At 41.7% G+C, this 20,746-nt stretch overlaps 1 protein-coding gene across 1 annotated transcript in view; it reads left to right on the forward strand.

The window, feature by feature from the left end:
* The window catches only part of LOC104540724 (protocadherin Fat 3-like), a gene marked incomplete at its 5' end in the record, with an annotated part of 64,550 nt that extends 54,541 nt beyond the window's left edge, over positions 1 to 10,009 (forward strand). Inside the window, 4 exons of the mRNA XM_010184590.1 lie at positions 2,321 to 2,392; positions 6,070 to 6,129; positions 8,728 to 8,763; positions 9,390 to 10,009. Coding sequence (XP_010182892.1) covers positions 2,321 to 2,392; positions 6,070 to 6,129; positions 8,728 to 8,763; positions 9,390 to 10,009 — 788 coding nt within the window. The remainder of the gene's footprint in view (positions 1 to 2,320; positions 2,393 to 6,069; positions 6,130 to 8,727; positions 8,764 to 9,389) is intronic.
* Between the last annotated feature and the right edge of the window lie 10,737 nt (positions 10,010 to 20,746).

The raw sequence follows: 20,746 nt of genomic DNA on the forward strand, positions 1-20,746 counted from the left end.
AATCTGGGTCTGCCCATGGTCACAGTTCCCTCACACATGACCAGTCAACCCGGCTCTCGCCACGGGTTGCAAAGGGGAAACCTGGGTTCTGCATCCTCCTCCTCCCTCTCCTTTCTTTCCTTCCAACCGACCTTGGTGTTCTTCAGAGTTGTTCTCCTCAGGCCTCACTCCTTTCTCCACTGCAGGTCTCCTCCGATGGTTATGGAGATCCTGGCTCTCTGTCTTTTTTTTCTCGGGATGAAGCTGCAGCAGGGCTTAAGCTTAAGTTGTGGTAAGGGCCGGCCAAGCCCAGCTGGGCAAGGCTGGGGCCACGCCACCCACACCTGGGGCCGCGCTGGTCAGAGCTGGTGCCAGAGAGAGCGAGGCATGCCCTGCACCCCCCTTAAATACATGAATTCGCAGGAGCGCTGATTGACTTGGCCCTGGTCAGAAGTGGGTCTGACAAAGGAAAAGGGGGAGCTTTTCAAGTAGCTTCTTAAAGGGCCATCTCCATAGCCCTTCCCCCGTTACCAAAGACACAACCAAAAACCCCTCACAGAAAAACCCAATACAAGTACTTTTTCCTAATGCATCATCAACCCCACTGCAACACAGCCATAACCAAAACTGACAAATAAAATTCCATGATCCAGAAACCTTCATAGTCCCGTAGTTTTAGGCAATAGGAACTGAGGTATAGAAAGAGGAATTGGGCACTGCCTCATACCTGTGCCCTGATCTACACATTTTCATAGACTCATAGAATAATAGAATGTACTTGGTTGGAATGTTACTCCAACAGGTTGCTCAGAGCCCCATCAAGCGTGACCTTGAATATCTCCAGGGATGGGATCTCCACCACCTCTCTGGATAACCTGTTCCAGTGATCTACCACCCTCATACTGAATAACTGTTTTGTAAAATCCAACCTAAATCTACCCTTTTCTAGTTTAAAACCATTACCCCTCATCCTATCGCTACCTGCCATAGTGAACAGATCTTCCCCAGATTTCTTATAGACACCTTTCAGGTATTGGAAGGTCGCTATAAGGTCCCCCCGGAGCCTTCTCTTCTCTAGGCCGAACAACCCCAACTCTCAACCTATCTTCATAGGAGAGGTGCTCCAGCCCTTTGATCAAGGTAGTACATTGGCTAAGATCTTCTAAGGAAAAACAGGAATTAATTTTAATTTCATTGGGCTGTTTTTCAGAGTTGTGTTGTGGTTGACCTTTTTAACCATTACATATAATTTTGCTGATTGAAAGTATCAGCATGCCAGCCCCCATACATACTCTGTTCTGTATTCTCCTGGGTGTTTCTGCCAAGGCACTGCTGGTATCTGTATGAATTTCTGCTCAGCATGAGGCCGTGCCATGGAGATGGACCTCAGCTGTCCAGGAGTGGGAAGCAGTGCAGCTTCGTTACTGCAGCACTCGCTCCATCTACAACATACCCTGCTTCTCAGCAGGATCAAATCAGCCCATACTGTTTGGAGGTGCCCCATGCTGGGTAGAAATACGTACAGCTTGTGAGTTGAGAGCTGTATTTATGTGTTTGCAGCACCTGAGCTTGTTCGTTTGCAATTAGCTCAGGTATCTATCTCAGTGCTTCCTATGGAGGATAACTTTTTCTCTTCCTTGTTATCACTTACAAAATGTGTAGTTGAATGTGTTTACTCATGTGTGTTTAATTACAGGAGAATTTATACCATAGGCTGCAGTTACATTTCTAAACTGTAGAGGAGTTGTCAAGACTGAATGTCCCTGATGAAAAGCAATGCAAATTGAAGCACAATCTATTATATGTCAGTGGTAGAGCCATTAAAATCAGATCCAAGAGCCACTGATATGAATGAAAAGATGCACAATAAGTTTATTGAGCATAGAATGAGCCTTTAATGAGGCTCTCAAATTAGGAAATGAACAGTAAAGATAAATGTAACTGTAATCTCTTGTATAAGAGGTTTATACCACATTTTTTCAGTCATCATTTTCTTCGCTGCTGAGACTACATGTCATCTCAAAAGGCAATACTGAATACAGATGTTTCTTCCTTGATTACAGTGGTGTCAGCCACTTGAAAGACTCTTCGGGCTTCAAACACTTCAAAAGTCTAGGTATTTTCATCAGCTGCCTTCTTTACCAGTAGGTTGTTTCCTCTGTCCAAAATAAATCATTTTATTCTGACAAAAATAATAGAAGGTTACCTGTTGGCAGGATTTAAATGGCTCTGTGGTATAAATAGACAAAAGTGCATACCTAGAGAGTACCATTTTGCTTTGTTTTTGCTGTCAATGAAGGTAAAGGGGTTGATGACGCTGAAGAAGTGACCTGTTTTGCAGGAAGTAATAAAGGCAGCAACTCCGAAGTACAGTCCCTCAGCTCCTTCCAGTCTGATTCTGGTGATGATAATGGTAAGAAGTGGTTTTATATTTATTATACTGGAGGCAAAGCTATTCAACTCTCTTTCTAATATTGTTGAAACCACTTAGGTGACATCTAGAAAACACTTTAATGATGCTAGAAGTCAGAAAGCCCTGGGTTCAAGCCCTCACTTTGTGTCCATTTTTTAAACTATAAGAATGTAATTTAATTCTTGAGGCTTGGAGCTGTTGTATCAGTACCAAGCTTTACTGCTAATTAAATGTGTGATACAGCAGAGTCACATTGCTAAGAATTAAGTTGACTAATAGGTTGCAAGTGAAACTGTAGAATTTCTATGATTTTCCCTCTTGGAAGAGGATGACTTTTGTGTTTCATCAGTTAAGAGAATTTTTGTGCTATTTCCCAGGTGTAATTCATGGTCCCAACAAAACTCTCGTGCTCAGCATCAGTGGATGAGCCAGTCCCTGGTGGCTTGGCCTGTCCTTGGCAGTCACAGCTCAGCAAACAATAGAGCACCATTAAATCCTTGCTCAGTGAATGCTTGTTGCCCGCACCCATGCCCTTCATCATTATCTCAGTGAGTGACATGGGCAGAGCCAAACAGGGCCTGAAAGAGGCCTAGAAAGTCATAGCAAACCTTTGTTCCTACAGCCCATGTATGTTGAGTGGAGGGTCTGAGAAAAGGCAAGGTGTTTCTGCCAGGGAGGGATGATGGATGTCAGAGAATTCTCATTCAGATACACGGAAAAAGATTAGCACAAAGAAATTGCACTTCATTTCCTCAGCTGCTAGTTAATGAACTGCCTGGAGACTCAGTTCCTCAGTCATGTCATGCAGCTCTTCCCTAGGTACTCCTAAATGTTGGAAAAAACACTTAAAGAAAAGCACACTTGCATTGCCATTTGATTCAGCTGTAGCTGAAGCATCATGAATATTTTTGTCAAGCTTCTCCGTGCTTTTCTGCTCCTGCACACCCTCAAAAAATTGTGTTTTTTAGAATAATTATTCGATACACTATTATTTTAATAATATACATTTATATTATAATTACTTTTAGAATAATTATTCAGGTGGTCATTTATTGTACATAGTTACTTTTTGTATCTCCCAAATTCTAATTGGGCTTTTCAAGCATCTGATCCTACCCCCATTTAAATCAGTGACACAGTACCCACTGAAGCTAGACTCAACCTTCTTTGCCCACTCATTTTTTGTGAAAGCTACATTTAAAATACAGCCTTTAGAGATAACAGTTCTAGGTCAGGGTCTAAACAAATCCGTATCTTCGTGGAGAATGAGGGAGGAAACTTAAATCATCTGAGTCAATTGCAGAGGTCAGTGCAAGACTGCACGCTTAGGTTTTCTTGCAGCAACGGGGAATGTTTTCAGTGAAAGAGCCTAACATATAAATACAGGCGTAAGTAAGCATATACATGCTCACATGCATGTACATAAGCGCTAACAGATATCCCTCTTGCAGGCATAAACCTTTCCCTCTCCTGACATTTTAATTCTTTGTGCTTCACAACCCTGCAAAGGTGAAAAGGTTGTCAGTGAAACCACAAGTGCAATTCAGCATCCATGCTCTTTGGGGAGACAGGATAGGCTGCTCCTTCCCCAAACTCCTTCCTCCAGCGCCCCGAGCCATGCTGCTCCAGAGCCATGCTGCCCAGTGCTCCCATGGCTGGCAGTGGGGACCGGCTTCTGTCATGCTGCCCTACAAACGATTGTGCCAACACTGTCTTGTGAAACTGGTTAATCACTTCTGACTGGGGGGACCTGTTTTGCACCAAAGCAGCACTGGGACGGATCCCGCCAAAGGTGTGAGCAGCCCTGCGCTGTTCAGTTTGTATCACATGCAGGCAGCCTCCACTCTTCGTGGTGCCTGGAGCCTTCTCTTGCTGGGTCAAATAGGAGTTGTATCACCATGTGAACTCCTTTTGGGTGCAATTCTGAACCTTTTATTTTTTCTACCTTATTTCTATTGCATTTAAATTGCTCAGTTCCCCTAGTCTTGCTGAGAGTTAGCAGTATTTTTGTGATCAAAAAGAAGCAATTTTATTAGTCACACATTTAAAAAAAAAAATGCCCCCTTTCAGCAATAACATTCTGAGAAGTCACTTCAAAGGCAAGTTACAGGTTTCTGTGGTAAGCTATTCTGAATGAGGGGAACATGACAGAAGTGAATTTTTAGGTTGTTGTTTCACTGCAGGCCAATGGATGGTTGTGCTGGGAAGTCCAAGCAACTGCTGTTGATGATAGTAATTTTTACTCCTGAGCAATGCTGCATTTGGGTTTTGCCTTGCACTGAGCTGTTTGGGGTAGGAGAGTCCCTCCCTGCTGTGAACATATTCAGCTCAGCTCCTCCCTGAGCCAGCCCTCAGTTAAAATGAAGACCATGCTGTCCCTGGGTTTTGACCTTCCATTTTTCACTCTCAGTTGTTCTCCTCTTAGAGTTTATGGCTGACCTCTATCTTTTCCCAGCCATGCAACAGCTAATTACATGGAGTCACTTATTTTTCCATATTTTTTGTTATGCATTAGCCAACACAAGTCTCCCTTGTACAATTATCAACGCTGTTGATGGCATTAACATGCTCAGTGTAGACATAGAACATGGTTTCTTTGGTTTGTTAAGGCTTCTTTTGCCAGGCCTTCACAAAGACCGGGGAAGTTGGATGAGATCCTTAATCCTATGCCCAAAATTTAACAAAGATGTCAAAATATTCAACATATATTTGAATGGCACTATTACTGTTGACAAGTTTCTTGTCACCAATTTCTATTGGCTGTGTGAAAGGAAAAAGTATGTCTTGCACAACATTCCTGGTCCCCTTCTTAGCCCGCTCCAAAGCAACCAGTTTTCTCATAATTAAAGAGAAAGGGAAAAGAATGGATCCAGCATCCACTGAACCAGAGCTTTCTCTCTGGTTTTGGTGAGTTTCTTTTCAGGACCTCAAAGGCAGGGGTATTAGTTGCTCCAAACTGCAGATCATGTAGAGGACCACACATTGAATGCCTGCTGGACTCCGCGTTAAACAATTGCACAGTCTATATTAATTATTTCAATCAAAAAGTATGTTTTGGTAAAACACCTGCAGAGAACACACAAAGCATTTGTGAAAATATTCTGTCAAACACAGATCAAAATTTGAACCAAACCTACTTGGATGTATCCTCCTAATTATAGCAGTACTGCTTAATGTTCCAGGGGTATTACACAGCACATCACAAACTGTAAATAAGTAAAAGATTTCTCTTAGGAAATAGATTGAGCTTAGCACCATTTCAGATGATGTGATGGTCTAAAAGATAATGATCCCTTGGAGCGCATGGCACTGTCTCTAGAGATGTTTAAGCGAGAATGAATTAGAAATTAGTGTCAGGTAGACAAGATACTGCTTTGGTTAATTGAATCAGCTGGCCAGTCTGCTTGAATTTATGAGATGATACACATCATACCATATGCCTTTCTGGAAATGCTGGTTTGGAATTTATCACCACTCTGAAAATGTATGGGATTATCTGAAATGAAATGTCCTGCAACCCACTGCATAAATCATGCATTGGTTGGCAGCGTTGTTTTTTTTTCAATGTCAGTTCTGTCTGAGAGAATTTATTGTGGTAACATATGATGTGTGTTTTAAATACTAACCTGAAGCTGTCCTTCCCCTCCCTTTATTTTCTGCTTTCCCTCCCCTGCAAGCTTCCATAGTGACTGTCATACAGCTTGTCAACAATGTAGTTGACACTATAGAAAATGAAGGTATTTAATTTTTTTTCTTTCTTGTTATGCAACAATGCTTCCTGTTTTCATTGTGAAACATTCCAGCAGAACCTCACTAGTCTACACTGACAAGCAAACCTGTGGCAGGGATTGGGTTTTGCAGATCAGCACGTTCACCAGCAAACACGAAAACGCCAGAGCGATGTACCACAAAATATCTGTGGGTAGTTGGAGGTGGTAGAAAAGGTGTCAAGGCGTTCCTCCTCTTTTATTCAAGTCAATGGTTTTGCTTGCTTATTCCCATTGCCTTCAGAGAAAAAGATTATGTTGATAAAGGAGCCAAATCATTGAGATTATCTTGGCTGCAGAGATTGGGAAGCAAAAGAAGACACAGAAAGGCTGTAAAGTATCCCAGGCTGCAGTAGAGCTGGGTTATGCACTCCAACGAGACCACATGGAGAGGAGCAAAGTGGTGGTAGGCAGGTGGCCGATTTCTCCCAGGTAACACTGTCTAATAGGAGATGTGTAGACACAACTCATGCCACGTAGCTGGACAGCCTGCCTGCCACCGCCTTTCCCCTGAGGTTGATGTGCCCATTGAACAGAGCATGGAAGTTGGGTCCAAGGACCCAACACTCAGCTCTGCCACTGACCCTCCTGGGTAACCTCAGGCACATCATGTTACAAGTGAACTGGTTTTCCTACCTATAGAAAAGGAATAGCACTGTTTTCCTCTTCTGTAAAGTACTGAGGAAATGTAATAAGTATTACTTTTATTTATTTACACAACATTTATCTTATCCTTGGGGAAGCGTCAACATCAACTCAAGTTATCCACAAGTCCAAAATTTCATCTGTCTTTAGCAAATTTAAGCCAGGTTTTGCAGACTTCAGCTGATCCAGTCTACATAATGCTTAAAGATGATCAAGTACATTATTTTTGTGAAACGACTGATTTTTTTCTTAAGCCAGTGTTACAGTAATTCTGAAAAGCACTTTTACTCTTAGCTAGTGCTGGCACTTGAGTGTTTGTCTACAGTGTATTTACTGTTTTCCTGAAGTGTAAGAGTGCCATTCTTCCTTCTATCAAATCAAATGACCTAGCCAAGGTTAATTCAAAATTAAAATCTCACTCAAAACATAAGAAAATAACCTTGAAATGAAACCACAGACACTGTAAGTGGCCTTACCTTCATAAAGGAAAGCCTAAGCAAACACACTGGCTCCCCATCATGCTTTACAGGTCAGACAAAGTCAGTCTGACAGCAGTTTCAAGAGGCTGTCACTGAAAATGCTTTACCCACTTCCCAGTTCCTTATATGAGACTTATGAATCTTGCATGCTCTGCAGTGGAGCTGGTGAAGGCAGGCAGTAGTTATCTGCAGCTCCCAGTGCACAGTGGGCAGAATTGCTGCTGCGGAGCTGCAAGAGGATGGGGCTTCTTCCCCAGGGCGCTGCCAGGGGTTGTGCGAGTCAGCAAATTAGTGAGGTTCTCCTGGATCCTGAAACCACACGGCTTGGAGGGACCTGACACATCTTGGGTGCAATGTCATTACACAGACCGAAAGATAGCAAAATCTGCTGTATGAAGCAAAGAGAGACGTGAAGAAGGAGAAGGGTGGTTAGGGCCGGTTCAGACACTGCTGCTAAACCTGCAGTAGCCCCAGCCCTCCTCACCACAGGCTAACACAGAGTAGGTAGAAAGCTACTGTCTGGCTGATGAGCGAATGAAGAGATCACATGCACCATGTGGTGATAAGCAAGGGCAAGAGTGATGGTAGTAGATGGAGGCCTGTAGAATAGTCTCTGCCGTTGTCTGTGGTAGAGCCCTAGAGGTTAAGTATTGTAGTGCCATGAAGATCGGTTGATCTGGCCAGACCTCCTCCAGCAATGCAGTCCAGAGACCTTGACCAGTGACTTCTTGCATGAAGCCCAATAATATGTAGCTGAACAAGAGCATCTCATCTAGAAAACGCTGCAGCTTATTCTCCACTCTTGTCTCACATAAAACCTCTTTCCTTGCTCTCTCCCCCACCCCTGCACCTTCTCCATACTGGAATGCCTCCCTCCCCACCAGCTAGCATGGCAGTGCAGGTGGGAGGTGGGTATGGGGTGGCGGGGCATTGTAGCTGACAGCCCCATTAAATGGCTTTGTATTCTATTCTATTCAGGTTCTTATACCGTGCCCATCACCATGGTATCTGAGCCCAGGTGGGCCCAGATTTGTTTGAACCAGCCCTGAGAATGGTAGATTCTTATTTTTCTGTTTCAAAGTGAACAAGTGAGAGAGAAATGTACTTGCAATTATAAACCTTAGAGATGGTAGATAGCCCTTTTTGTATTAAGAATTCCAGCTCTAATGTAATTCCGTAACTGTTCAGTGAGGGTAAATAATTTAAGATATGATAGAATAGGAATAAAATAGACATGACATAATCATTTCTTTATGTATGTCTGCATTCGGGCAAGCTTATCTTGTACACTAAAATAATGAACAATTAAAAATCTTATTAAAATGACACTGAGGCAGCTGTACTTTAGACATATGCATGCAGAGTTTTGTATTTTCACGTGTAATACTATGCTGGTAACAAGCTCCGAGTTACCAGTTTTTACTTTTCACTTTGTATCTGACAGTGTCTGTTATGGATCAAGGACAGAACTACAACAGAGGTGATTTTTCTGAGACACTTTCTGCCTGTTGGACTGGGCTGGGGTGGGCAGGGCACTGTCTTGGTCTGTTTTTTTTCTTGAACTGCTTCACATGTCCTCTTTTGTTTGAATTCTGTTGGGTTCGAATGCTGCATGAGAATGGCCAGCCACCTTTTTTTTATTTCAGGATCCAGTTTTTGGTCAATCACATTATTTGCTTGCACACTTTCTTTCTTGAAACAAAGTCATTGTAGGTGGAAGGGGAGACTAGATGTGATACCATAAGCATGCTGACTGCATTTGTAGATTTTTTTTCAATTAACTGAAAAGAATTAACTCAGAGATTTTTGTAATTTTGTTTTCCTGCACTCATAGTTTCTAATACAACTCAATAGCATCCTAAAAAGCAAAATGCCTGAGAGTGGCCATGTTTTGTTTCTTTGCTTGTTTGCATTAGCGTCATGATACAATTTATTCTCCTTCCCTACTGCCCCAGTCAGAGCATGGCTGACCTGTGTCGATGGCCTGTGGCGCATGCTGTGATGCGAACGTGCTGTGAGGACTAGGAGGCGAGTGCATGCAGGACACTTTCTCTTCATTAGTGGCATCATCCTAATGGAGATCTGTGGTTCTCTTTCCCGCTGCAGCGTATCATTGGGATACCTCTGACTGGATGCCAAGTGCTCGCTTGTCCGACATTGAGGAAGTGCCCAACTTTGAGACGGCAGATGGAGGCTCGGCTCATCACGGCAGTACCAGAGAGCTGGAAACAGATTACTACCTTGGTGGCTACGACATTGACAGTGACTACCCTCCCCCTCATGAAGAGGAGTTTTTAAGCCAGGACCAGTTACCACCTCCTCTTCCAGAGGATTACCCGGACCAATATGAAACCCTCCCACCCTCGCAGCCAGTCTCAATGCCAAGTACACTCAGCCCTGATTGCAGGCGACGGCCACACTTCCATCCTAGCCAATACCTCCCTCCTCACCAGTTCCCCAATGAGACGGACACTGCAGGGTCTCAGACTGGGAATGAATTTAGTACTTTTGCTGTTGGCCCAAGCCAAAACACAGAAAACATTAGTGCAGGTAAGTTGCCCTTATCCTTGCACAACTCTCTAGATGCCTCCTCCTCTGACGTCTCAGCCAGCTGCGGCTTTGATGACTCTGAAGTAGCCATGAGTGACTATGAAAGTGTGGAGGAACTCAACCTAGAAAATGTTCACATTCCATTTGTGGAGACCCAGCATCAAACACAAGTGTAAAGGAAGTTCCCTTCTTCTTCTTCTTCTTCTTCTTCTTCCTCCTCCTCCTCTTTTTTTTTCTGTCATTTGGTCCAATTAATAGTATAAATATTGAGAAGAAATTTTGCTGAAGGTGTATCTATATATATTGGGCAAGGTAAAAATACAGTATAACCCATTATTAACTTGTTCAGAAATGATACTGTATGTGCAGACACGAAAAGACCAGTTGTGTTAAGTATTATACATCGCAAAATTGTTACAGACAATCTGGAGAGTATGTACTTTCTATTTATTATCAAGAGTAAAACTCAGCTTTTGAGGCAGGGGAAAACAGTAATTGCTAAACAATTTCTTTCTCTCCCCCAAAGTTTGCTGGGGTTTTTTGGGTATTGTATTATTAAAAGTGTTACAGTGTTATGGTCTCCCCACAGTATTAAGGAACTGGTATGGATCATTTCAAGATGCACTGTTGCATGAAATTTTATGTCAGTGAAAGAGTGAAAGCAATTTATCGCTGAGGTTGTTGTGTACAACACGTTCTATGGCTGAAAAAAATAGCATTTACAAATTGACCTGTCAAAGACACGCGACCAGTCATCTGTCCATAAATGTTTATCTATACTTTTGTTTGTTACATAGCATTTCATTCTACTTTGTATGCATATAGAGCAACGTATGTACAGCGTACATTTACTCCAAATTGGCCTACTTTGCTTGCCATTTTTTAAAATCTGATGTCAGGTGCATGTGCACAACTTCACCCATGACGACTTCTAGGAATGTTAGAGTTTGGCTCAGCAGTGTCCCAGTTTTGCCCCAGCTGCATATGCACAGCCTCTCTTGACTTCTGTACGCAGTGCGAGCATGTGTCTGAAAACACTGAGAAACCAAACTATTTACAAAGAACTGATGGGTTTTTTTTAATTCCTTGCTTGGGCAATCGCCTCTTTAACAGCACTCATCGTGCTACAATTATTGCAGTAAAATTAGTTGCAATTTAGTTGCATATAACGCTGCTGTAACCTCAAATCATTAGCTTAATGTCATTTGGCAAATATCCATCCTTAGAGTTTACGGGATGAGTTCTCAGCTGCTGTGAATTGACTCAGTTGGTGGAGCCACACCGATAGGCCATGACCAGAGATCTAGTCCTAGATTTTCCGCTGGATGTGTGGTTTAAGGACTTCCAAAGGTTGCTTGCAGACTTCAGAATATACATCAGTATCCTTTTGTGCTTCCCTCAGACTGATTGGAATAAACGGCCTTTCACACAGATTTGGCCTAAGCAGCTAAGTGCAATACGGAAATATGGGATTTTTACTCAAATGTATTAAAGTGGAATATAAATATGTTTTTACCAAGGCATTTTAAGCATCTGTATACCTTATACAGTGAATGTGAGTCCGCAGTCTGCATTACTGCTGGGGTTTAATCCATTCCTTCCATGGCATAATTCAGTCATTCTGAAAAGCATACACACATCATTTATATAGATGAACAGACTTGTTAACAGGTTTCCTCTGTTGCTTTCCATGTTGTGTCTTTTGGTCAAACATCTTAACTGGGTACTTTCAGCAGTTGTATTCCAAGGCAAACATGTTCTTTACTGACTTGAATTTCACTGAAAATTAAATTGCAGGCCATACAGGAATTGTTTATTCAGATATTGGCCCCAACACAAAAAAATTATCAACAGAATGTAATTTAAATAATTGCAGTTTGTAACACTTTTAATAAAACAGGATTTCTAAAATTCTGAGAGTAGGTACAATATGTTGCTGCTTCCCTCCAATAACTCACATAGCTGTGAAATACTGGTGTAGATATTTCTTTGGGAACATGCAGCAGTTCTTCACTGAAAACCAGATAATTATACAGGTGCATATAAAAATTGAGTGAACTTCTAGAAAGACCATGTACTGCACATACAAGTATTATCAAGTACTCGTCTGCAAATAGTTCCTGTCCATTGAATTTATGAATGTCACTTGGTCTTCTCAAAGTAAACATGCTTCTGTAACAGTGATATATTCTGAATGTGCTCATGGTACGTTTCAGCCCCTTTTCTCTGCTATCATCCTCATGTTTTCAAGAAGGAAAGAAATATGGAAATTTGTATCATGATTGCAAAGAACTGAGGGATTTGCCAATAAGCCATGAAATGGTTTGGCATGCCTGGAGGGGTGGATAGAGGATGACTGGCATTGTTGATGAAGTCTGAAAGCAGATGCAATTAGATTGATGTCTCTTCAAGAGTAGGAACATCTCAGTTTGAAAAATAAAGCTACAAATTTAGCTGCACTTTTGAAGCTGGTATGACTTTCTGAGAATGTAATGTGCTCTTCGCATCGGGCTGCAGTTTACATGGAGTTTGCTCCTACTCAGTTTTGATGTGAGACATGTTTATGCATTATGCAATTAGTTCTGTTTGAGACCTCAGCTAGCTATGAAGTGTACTTGGCATCTGTTTTCTGTAGTGAAAATTCTTGAGTAAGCCTGAGACACCAATATCAAATCTTTACTCGAACATATCAAGTGTCACAAGGGAGAACACTATAGGAGCCTAGCAATTGCCATACAAAAAAAACAAAAACCAATGTTTCTTACCAAGCTTGTTGCCTCAGAAATATCTTGTTGGTAGTGAGTTTTACTAGTAAAATATGCGTAAATACAATGTATAGTACTTTTTCTGTTTTGATGTCTTTGCCATTTCATTTCACTGAACACCTGCTTATTAAAGTATGGTTGAGAAGGTTCCAAGGATCACCCGTTCAGCCTTCTCTCTCCCACTCATGATTTCTATACCTCAGTATCTCCTCTCCTCCAAATCAAATAGGCCTAATCTATCTTCAAACAGATGCCACTGTTAATATTGGTACTTCTGAGGCCTTTCCAGTTTGTTCTGGCTCTTTTTGATAATGGTAAGACGCAAATGCAGATGTCAAGGTGAAATACCTCTTAGGGCGTAAGATTTTCGTATTAACATCTCTTGTTAATCTAAACCATTTTATTTTCTTTTTAATTACTGCTCTACACAGGCAAGCCCTAATCTTCTAACCTGGAAGATAACCACAGATTCATAACCTAATGTAATAATTAGTGTTCATATTATTCCATCCAATATATAATTCTTTTTCTGCCATTTGATGATTTTTATATTGGTGCTGCTGTCATTGCCAGGTCCCTGGTTCTTTTAGAGCTTCACCTCACATCTCCGCTTATCCTGTGTGTCTGTGTTTCAATTCACATTCCTGTAGATGGCTCCACTACACGGTATTTTCTTTCGGAATCACCTGTAGGAGAGGTGTCATAGGCTTAATAAAGTACTTTTGAGTATTGGTGAGTTTTAACACTTAGGATCAAGACAGTGGTTGCTTTTTTGTAAAGAAGCAACAAAAGAAATAAGCAACTTGTTAAAATGCAAATACATGCTTGTATCAGAAATGACTGACTTTGCCAGGGGTGTATAAGTCTAAATAAAAGCGTGCTTGTTCTCTACATTTTGATCAGGTTGAGGATGTCATGCACATTGACAGCCTTTTTGATAACTCTCGCAATGAGAAGAGCCTTAATGTGACTGACAACATAATTTATATTGCCAATACCACATTAAGTGGCCTTGTGCAAAATGAAAAATTAGGGTTATGTACCTTTCTTAAATATGTTAATTATTTTGCCTTTTTATTATAACCATCCTATTAAAAAAAGGCAACCCCACACACACAAAACCATAGGTACTGGATGTGACTGGTGTTCTGAGTCAGTATCTTATAGCAGGGCAAAGGGCTAAAAGTGATACTAAGGAGCCACAGCATCACTTCCCTCCCATGGGGTCAAATGGACAGCCACACTATAGATGCCTTCCTATAGGACACAGGATATGAAGGCAACCAGGAGGATGTTGCAACACAGAGATTCATTACAGTACTGTAGTTTCCAGGCAATCAAGCTATTTTCCTAAAGCTCAGTGATGTTTTTGATTCTGCATTATCACACGGGTTCCTTTAGAGCAGTACAAAGGTAAAAGGAGTCAAAGGCTTCTCACTGCCACTGTTTTCCTGATGTCAGAAAGTTGTGTGCTCCATCTCTCAAGCAGGCTCTCCCCCTCTCCATGTCCCATAGACAAGTTAAATTTTGGTCCTCAGACCTTGATGTATTGGTACCCCCTGCCAGACAGAAACTCAGGCTGGGTGCAGCACAGTGAGGAAATGCAGGCCACTGAAATGCTGATTACTGGGGAGGCAGCACCTTGTCTCTGCGAGCCAGGCAGTTTTTAAACCGAGAATATGAAATAAAAATTGTTGCTTTTGGCTCCGTATAAATTCCATTGTAAAGAGAAATGTGGGCTGGACAGGAGAAATGGTTAAGAACACAGCTTTATTCTTCATTGAGCTTCTGCTTGAAAAAGCTTAAGAGATGTTATAGTTTATCCTTGTAGCTGATAATAATTGCAGTCATGGGAGAGAGATTTGAAGGTGTCCTGGATCAGTTCTGCTAAGCTTCATTTGAAAAGGTAGCATCCTTAATAATGGAGGAAAACCAGCTATTTAAAACCAGTAGGGAAAGTACATCTGCGCTTTGTTGGTATTTTTGGAGCTATTCACTGAGTAATAATGGACGTTTCATAGGTTTCCATAAAGAGACCTACATCTTCAGCTTCATGCTCTGGTGATTTACTGTAATTTGCCATGCAGTAAAACTGTGCTTTTTGCCTGTTTGCATCTCTGTTCCTCTCAATACAGACTGTTGCCCATTATCCCATGGTTTTTAGCCTGTGCTTCATAAGCTTGACATTTAACATCTCCATTATCAAAAGGGCCATTCAGTTAGCAAATTAGCTGCATCTTCCAAGGGATGGGTGGATGGGGAGGAAATGAAATTAAATTCATTTCTTTATGTAATAATGAAAAGCAATAATTGCAAATATGTCGTAATACAAAGGCCATAAGTAATCTTTACCAGTGTTAAGAGTGCACTTGAACTGTATAATGGAAAGAGATTGGAGCCCTCGGAACTGTAGCATTCTTCTGTCATAGGAATACCTGGATCGCTATTATTTAACAATGCAACGAGCCCATATTGCCACTTTTCAGGAGGTGACAAAGATGTTTAGGAATGAAAGCAGTTCTCTTTAAAGCACTGTATCAGGAAAGATTGTCTTGTAAATTTTACCTGTTGCAAGCAGGCTGGTTTGTAAAAGATGTATGTTTTGGTGTTTAAAAAGAAGTTTATAAAATAATGTATATAATGGTTTCAAATTACCAGGCTTTTGTAGATATTTGATGCCAATCAGGTCGCTTTAATTTTGTTTGTTTGTTTGTTTGATATAATTCTAAGCTGTCATCAAAGTTGATTTAAACTTTTAAGGTAACAACAAAAACAGTTTTAGATTTAAAAACTTTTTCATCGTTTCAAAATGTGCTGTAACTTTCCTTTGGGTTCAGCTCTTTTTGTTTAACTTTTTTGTGTTTTTATGAAGATGTTTTTTATTGACTTTTTTTAAATGAATGTTTTGCACAAAAAACTAGAGATATGATTTTTATGCCATTTCAAATAGGTGTTAAGAAATGTCATTTCTCCAATGACAAGTTCAACCTTATGCAAAAGGGAAGGTTGATCACTTTGAGTGGGTATAGTCCTTCATCCAAAAACTAATTGTTCCTTCATAATTGCTGTTGGCAGTATTGTCTTGTGTTCTTTTGCTATAAAAACAAAACAAAAAAAAAGTGTACAGGTTTGTAACTGCCAAAATTTGCTAAAGTTGATGGTTTAAATAAGTTTTCCAAGTAAACAAAAAGAAAAGCCCGGCTGTGTTGACTATTTCTTGATTTTTCTCCTAATTTCAAAGGAGGGAACAAGATAAGACACATCACTTCTGCAAAGAATCTATCTTTTCATTGCCTCTCTGTGTGCAGGATAGCAGAAAATGCTACCATTTTGGACTCTTCAAATTCATTTCATTATTACATGGCAGTTTCTCCATGGGAGCCCTTTCTTGCATTGCAGAGTTCTGACTTGGTAAGCTGGTGTGTGTACACTAAGGCCGTTGCCTGATTAAATCCACATCCTCAAATGATGCAAAAGGCACCATTGCATCATGTAGCCATCTAGACAGTGAGTGCCATCGACTTAGACAATTGCAGGGGACAATCCAGCTGTCCTGTGTCAGCTGCTTAGCAGGGGTACGAGGGACAGGTGCATGGAGCAGCAGCGCGCTCTGCAGTGCTGCAGCACAGATTTGCCTCCTGCCATATGTATCTCCATCTTCCAGCATTGTGTCGCTGGCAGCTGGGACCAGCCAGGACAAATTCAGGTGGGAAATTTCAGATGTGTAAGCACTGCCCCAGAAATGAGCCATCATTGTGCTAGGCGTGATACTCAGTCTGCTCAGGGGGTTCAGAAATACCCCATTTACTTCTTCAACGCATCTGTTCAACTCCACAGCCCAAGCTGCCCAATCTGGGCTGGGCTAGCCCAGCTGCCATGTGGCAGGAAGGGGAGATGTTTCTTCCAGAGCTCTTTGCTCACCCTGCCATGATGGAGCCAGGAGCACTTCTTGCATTGCTGAGGAGGAAGGATGCTGCTTACAGCATAGTATCACATTCAAACATGTAAGACTTAGAGAAGTGTTTCAGCCAAGACCACCAGCTGTGGCACAAATACCCTTTCTCAACATTCTCTAAACAGGAGTTTAAATTATGAAAAGATGAAATATCAAGTCAACATCAGAATGCTCTCTTCCTCCCCAATAATTCCTAAGATTTTTTTCCTAGAATGGATGAGTCCCCTATTTAAGGCAGTTTCCTACTTATTTTTCTCTTTTTGTATTTCCTGCCTGTAGAAGAGCGCTTCTTTTCTGCCTTTCCTGATAGATTTTGGCACAACCTCAGGGAAATACTCATGACAGCAGAAGTAGCACAGCAGTTCAGCAAAGCTCACTGACACAGAGAGATGGAGCAGAGCAGTTTACGAGGAAGTAAGACTAGTTCCAAGAACATTCAATGACAAAATTCTTGACTCTGAGGTAGAAGTGGGGAATGGTATCAGTATTTCTTTCAGGATGGAAAATATGAAAATTGAGATGGCAAACAGGTCAAAATGCATTTAAGTGTCCTGTCAAAATGGAAGCACGACCACTGGTTATCCTAACTTGGGCTGAAAATAAGCTATTTCTTCTTTCCATGCATTATAGTAGCAGATTGTGTAAACTTGCAGTGTTTCCAGTCCAACATAGTGGAAGCTGCCTCCCCCCATTAACAACACTACAGCAAAGTCACATAGAAGCAGAAACTATTATGGTCTAAAACTAAGGAGGTAACATCTAACGAGAATAAAATGAAAAGGAGCAGACACTAAAATCACAGCTCTAGTGATTTCACTGGACCTGGAGTTTTTTCACACAAAACATTTTCCTTTATTTCCACAGAAGCATCTGTAATGCAAAACAGCATAAAAATCAGAGTTAAGTGGCTGGATTTGGCATTTCCAGCCTTTCAGAGACACTCAGGGTGGTCCTGCAGTACCCTAGAAGTTGGTCACCTGGACCTGAAGAGAAGGAGAAAGTCCTTCCTAGCTGCAAACTTACTGAGCAGCTCCATTTTCAAAGACTTTTCCCTGCTGGTAACACCCTTCCTGCTTCCCCTTTTTATCCTGTCTACCCCAACTCTTACCATGCAATGAGGGAAAAAATGAGTGCAATGACTGTGACTTTCTCTCAAGTTCAGAGAAAGCAACTTAGAAACCCTCTACCTCTATCAGTCAGCAGTCATCTGCTGCAAGAAGAAAGCCTTTTCCAAAAGGAGGAAGGGCTCCTGGCTGCAGAGAGATCTGTGCATCTTTTTGTAGGAGAGGAAGCAAGGAAAAGGTGACAGCATGTGAACATCAACTTCTTCCTCTCTTAAATTATCTCTTTCATATGTGTGTTCTTCCCAGCAGTATTAAAGGTTTTTCTATACATATATTTAGCTCATATCCACAGTTAAACTTCCTTTTCTACGCTTTCAGAGACTACTTAAATTTCTTCCTTCCATCACATCCATCCCTCATGTCCCTTGAGGGAGGAGAAGTCATGTAGTAGGGCTCCTTACAGGATCCAGTGAGCCAGACTCGTGGAGATGTGGTGACCAACTCTGGCAAGAAAAACTCTACAGTGTCCCCCTAAGGCCACTGCCATGTTGCTTATAGGTGAGGTACAGCCAGGGATGACCAAATGCAAGTCAGTTAAGGGAGTCTTAATTCGCAGGCATGCAAATTCTATGTCCACTGCCAGTTTGATGTGACTTTTAGCTTCTGGTATCTTCGGAATAAGATTCTACAGCACACCTGACCTGAGCTCCCACTGCAGCCAAGGGACAGCAAGGAGGACCCTCCAAGGAGATGTTCTCCAGTACAAGCTAAGGGTAAATCCACTGAGCCCTGCGTACCCAGCTACTCTGAAGCTACTGCCTAATGAAGGAAGAAGGTTCAAAGAACCAGCTGCACAGAAGGTAATTCCAGCTGTCCTACTCGGCTGGTTCTTGGCTTGCTCAAACATGTCATGAGTCGCTCTCAAGAGAAAAATCCTGCTGTAAACTGGCCAAACAGAGAAAGCAGCTGCCTTCTGCAACCTACCGAGCATGTGGGACTGTTTGCAAGGCCATTTATATGGCAAATAAAAAACAGAAACTGTGAAGAGAAACGTTTTTTAAAGTCACTTTAAAAGGATTTGTTTTATTTAAAATAACAGAAAATTAAATGCATTAATTATTGTTAACACAATGTTATAAGGTGATTATATCTTTCAAAAACACCATATGAAGATTCAAGCAGCACAAGTAATTCCGCATAAATGCACATAAAAGGTGATGTGCTGATTTTAAGTCCAATGGGTCACTCCTGTTGTCTTCAGTAACTTCACAGGGTCTCCCTGAAAACGAGCTGTTTGTAACCCAGCACATGGGGCATTGCCACTGCCTAAATAGGAGCAGGAAGGATTTCTGCTGGAAATTGTTCAGAAAATTTAAACATGCTACTTCATGCTAGATCTGAATTGAAAGTTGTAAGGAAGCCAAGTGCCTGCCATTCACCATCCCACTTAGAGCAAAGCAGGGTTAACAGTTTCTGTGCATCTTTTGTTCAAAGATTAATACCTGGAGTACTGAGGCTGCCGCCTGCAGGGCTTGCAGTGCAAAACTGTATGCCTTGCGTTTCCATCCCAGCAAAGACTTAAATGCAGTCATGGGGGGAGACCTGCATTGCTCCAGCTGGTGACACTAAAGAGGTTGCCATACTCAAAGCAGTCTCTACTTAGGGAATTCTATTTAATGTAATTCATTGCTAGCTAACAACTTATTTATTCAGGTAGCAAGGTAAAAAAGAAGATAAAAGCATAGCTAATTAAACAAAAACCTAGGGAAACACTTCTTTCACAAGCTGAAGTCCCTCAGGGGTGCCCTTGCCCTTGTATGGGTGGGCCATTGGCCGCAGCTCCTCAGGAGTGCCCATACCCCAGTGTGGGTAGCACACCTGCAGTACCCCCAGAGGTAGGGGACGTGGAGTACCTCTTTCCAAGGACACCTCCAGTCATGTCCCCAACGTTTCTGAGCCCTCACCATTATCAAGTAACCTGGCACCGCTGGCACCAACACCTCTTTCCTTCAGGCTGGTCTTAGCAAAATCCTGCCTGAGCTGCTGTCGTTGGTCCCATTAGGTTGCATTGGGCTCTGATAACCCTAGTCCACACTGTGCCTTTCTATTTGGTAAATCCTTAAAGGAAATTTGGGGGTTCTTGTTGTCCTCTCTGCTGCCACTCTAAGTATCTCTTCCTTGAAAACTACAGCCTTGATAGCAGCCTAGCTTTATCCCAACCAAAAAGATGTTATATCAAACTATTATTAGCTTTACTGTTGAGAAGATATTGGAATGAAACTGCAGAATACATAGTTGCTTACAGACTACAGACCTGTGCAGTGTTACTGAGTCAAATTATTGTTACATTGTATGTTTCAACATAAAGGAAGAAAACTAAATGCCCTTTGTCTGTTTTGTCTTTAAGGGTTGGGTGGTTCAATCTCTGTCTAGAGTAACTGACTATTATTATTGTCTGGAAGGACAGACCTGGCAGAGGACTATAGATCCTGTGCCAAATTTGGCAGTCTTATACCTATGTCTTTGTCTTAAAAGACTGCATGTTCAGTTATGTGTCTTTAAGCGACTGATCCAGCCCCTAAGTCCATGAAAAAGCTTATGTCCCACATTCCTCCTATTCATTTCCTGCCTGAAGGGTAATTGAATGATAGTCACTGTTTAAATGGTAGTGCTGCTAGGCTGCAGTTGCAGGTGCATGATGATTAAGAACACCAGAGTCAACTCCTTGCTTCCTTCTTCTCTGCAATTTCCATAATTCATATGAACTCAGCCAGCAATTTTCATCCAACCATAAATCAGCGACCATGGCCATGTATATCCAGTTCTGTGGATGAGCTCCAAACCCTGCAGCATACAGAGTCTGGCATTCCCTGCTCTGTGTGTGTAGAGTTGCTGTGTTGCTCCTTTGTATGGTAAGTTTTGAAGATATCACCACTATGTGTTAGTCTACTGTAAAGTTCACTGAGTATATTGCAACTTATGTGGGCAACGCTGGAGCTCAACCTGATTGAGGTCTCAACTAAAAGCCATGGAAAGGCAGGTATGCCCAGCATTTAGGGCTGAATGAGGCTGCAGAAGCTGACATAACTGGGTGAAAAAATACTAGCACTAAAAAAAAAAATGTTACAG

This window comes from Mesitornis unicolor, unplaced genomic scaffold, assembly GCF_000695765.1.
Source record: "Mesitornis unicolor isolate BGI_N332 unplaced genomic scaffold, ASM69576v1 scaffold5725, whole genome shotgun sequence".
Classification (NCBI taxonomy): Eukaryota; Metazoa; Chordata; class Aves; order Mesitornithiformes; family Mesitornithidae; genus Mesitornis; species Mesitornis unicolor.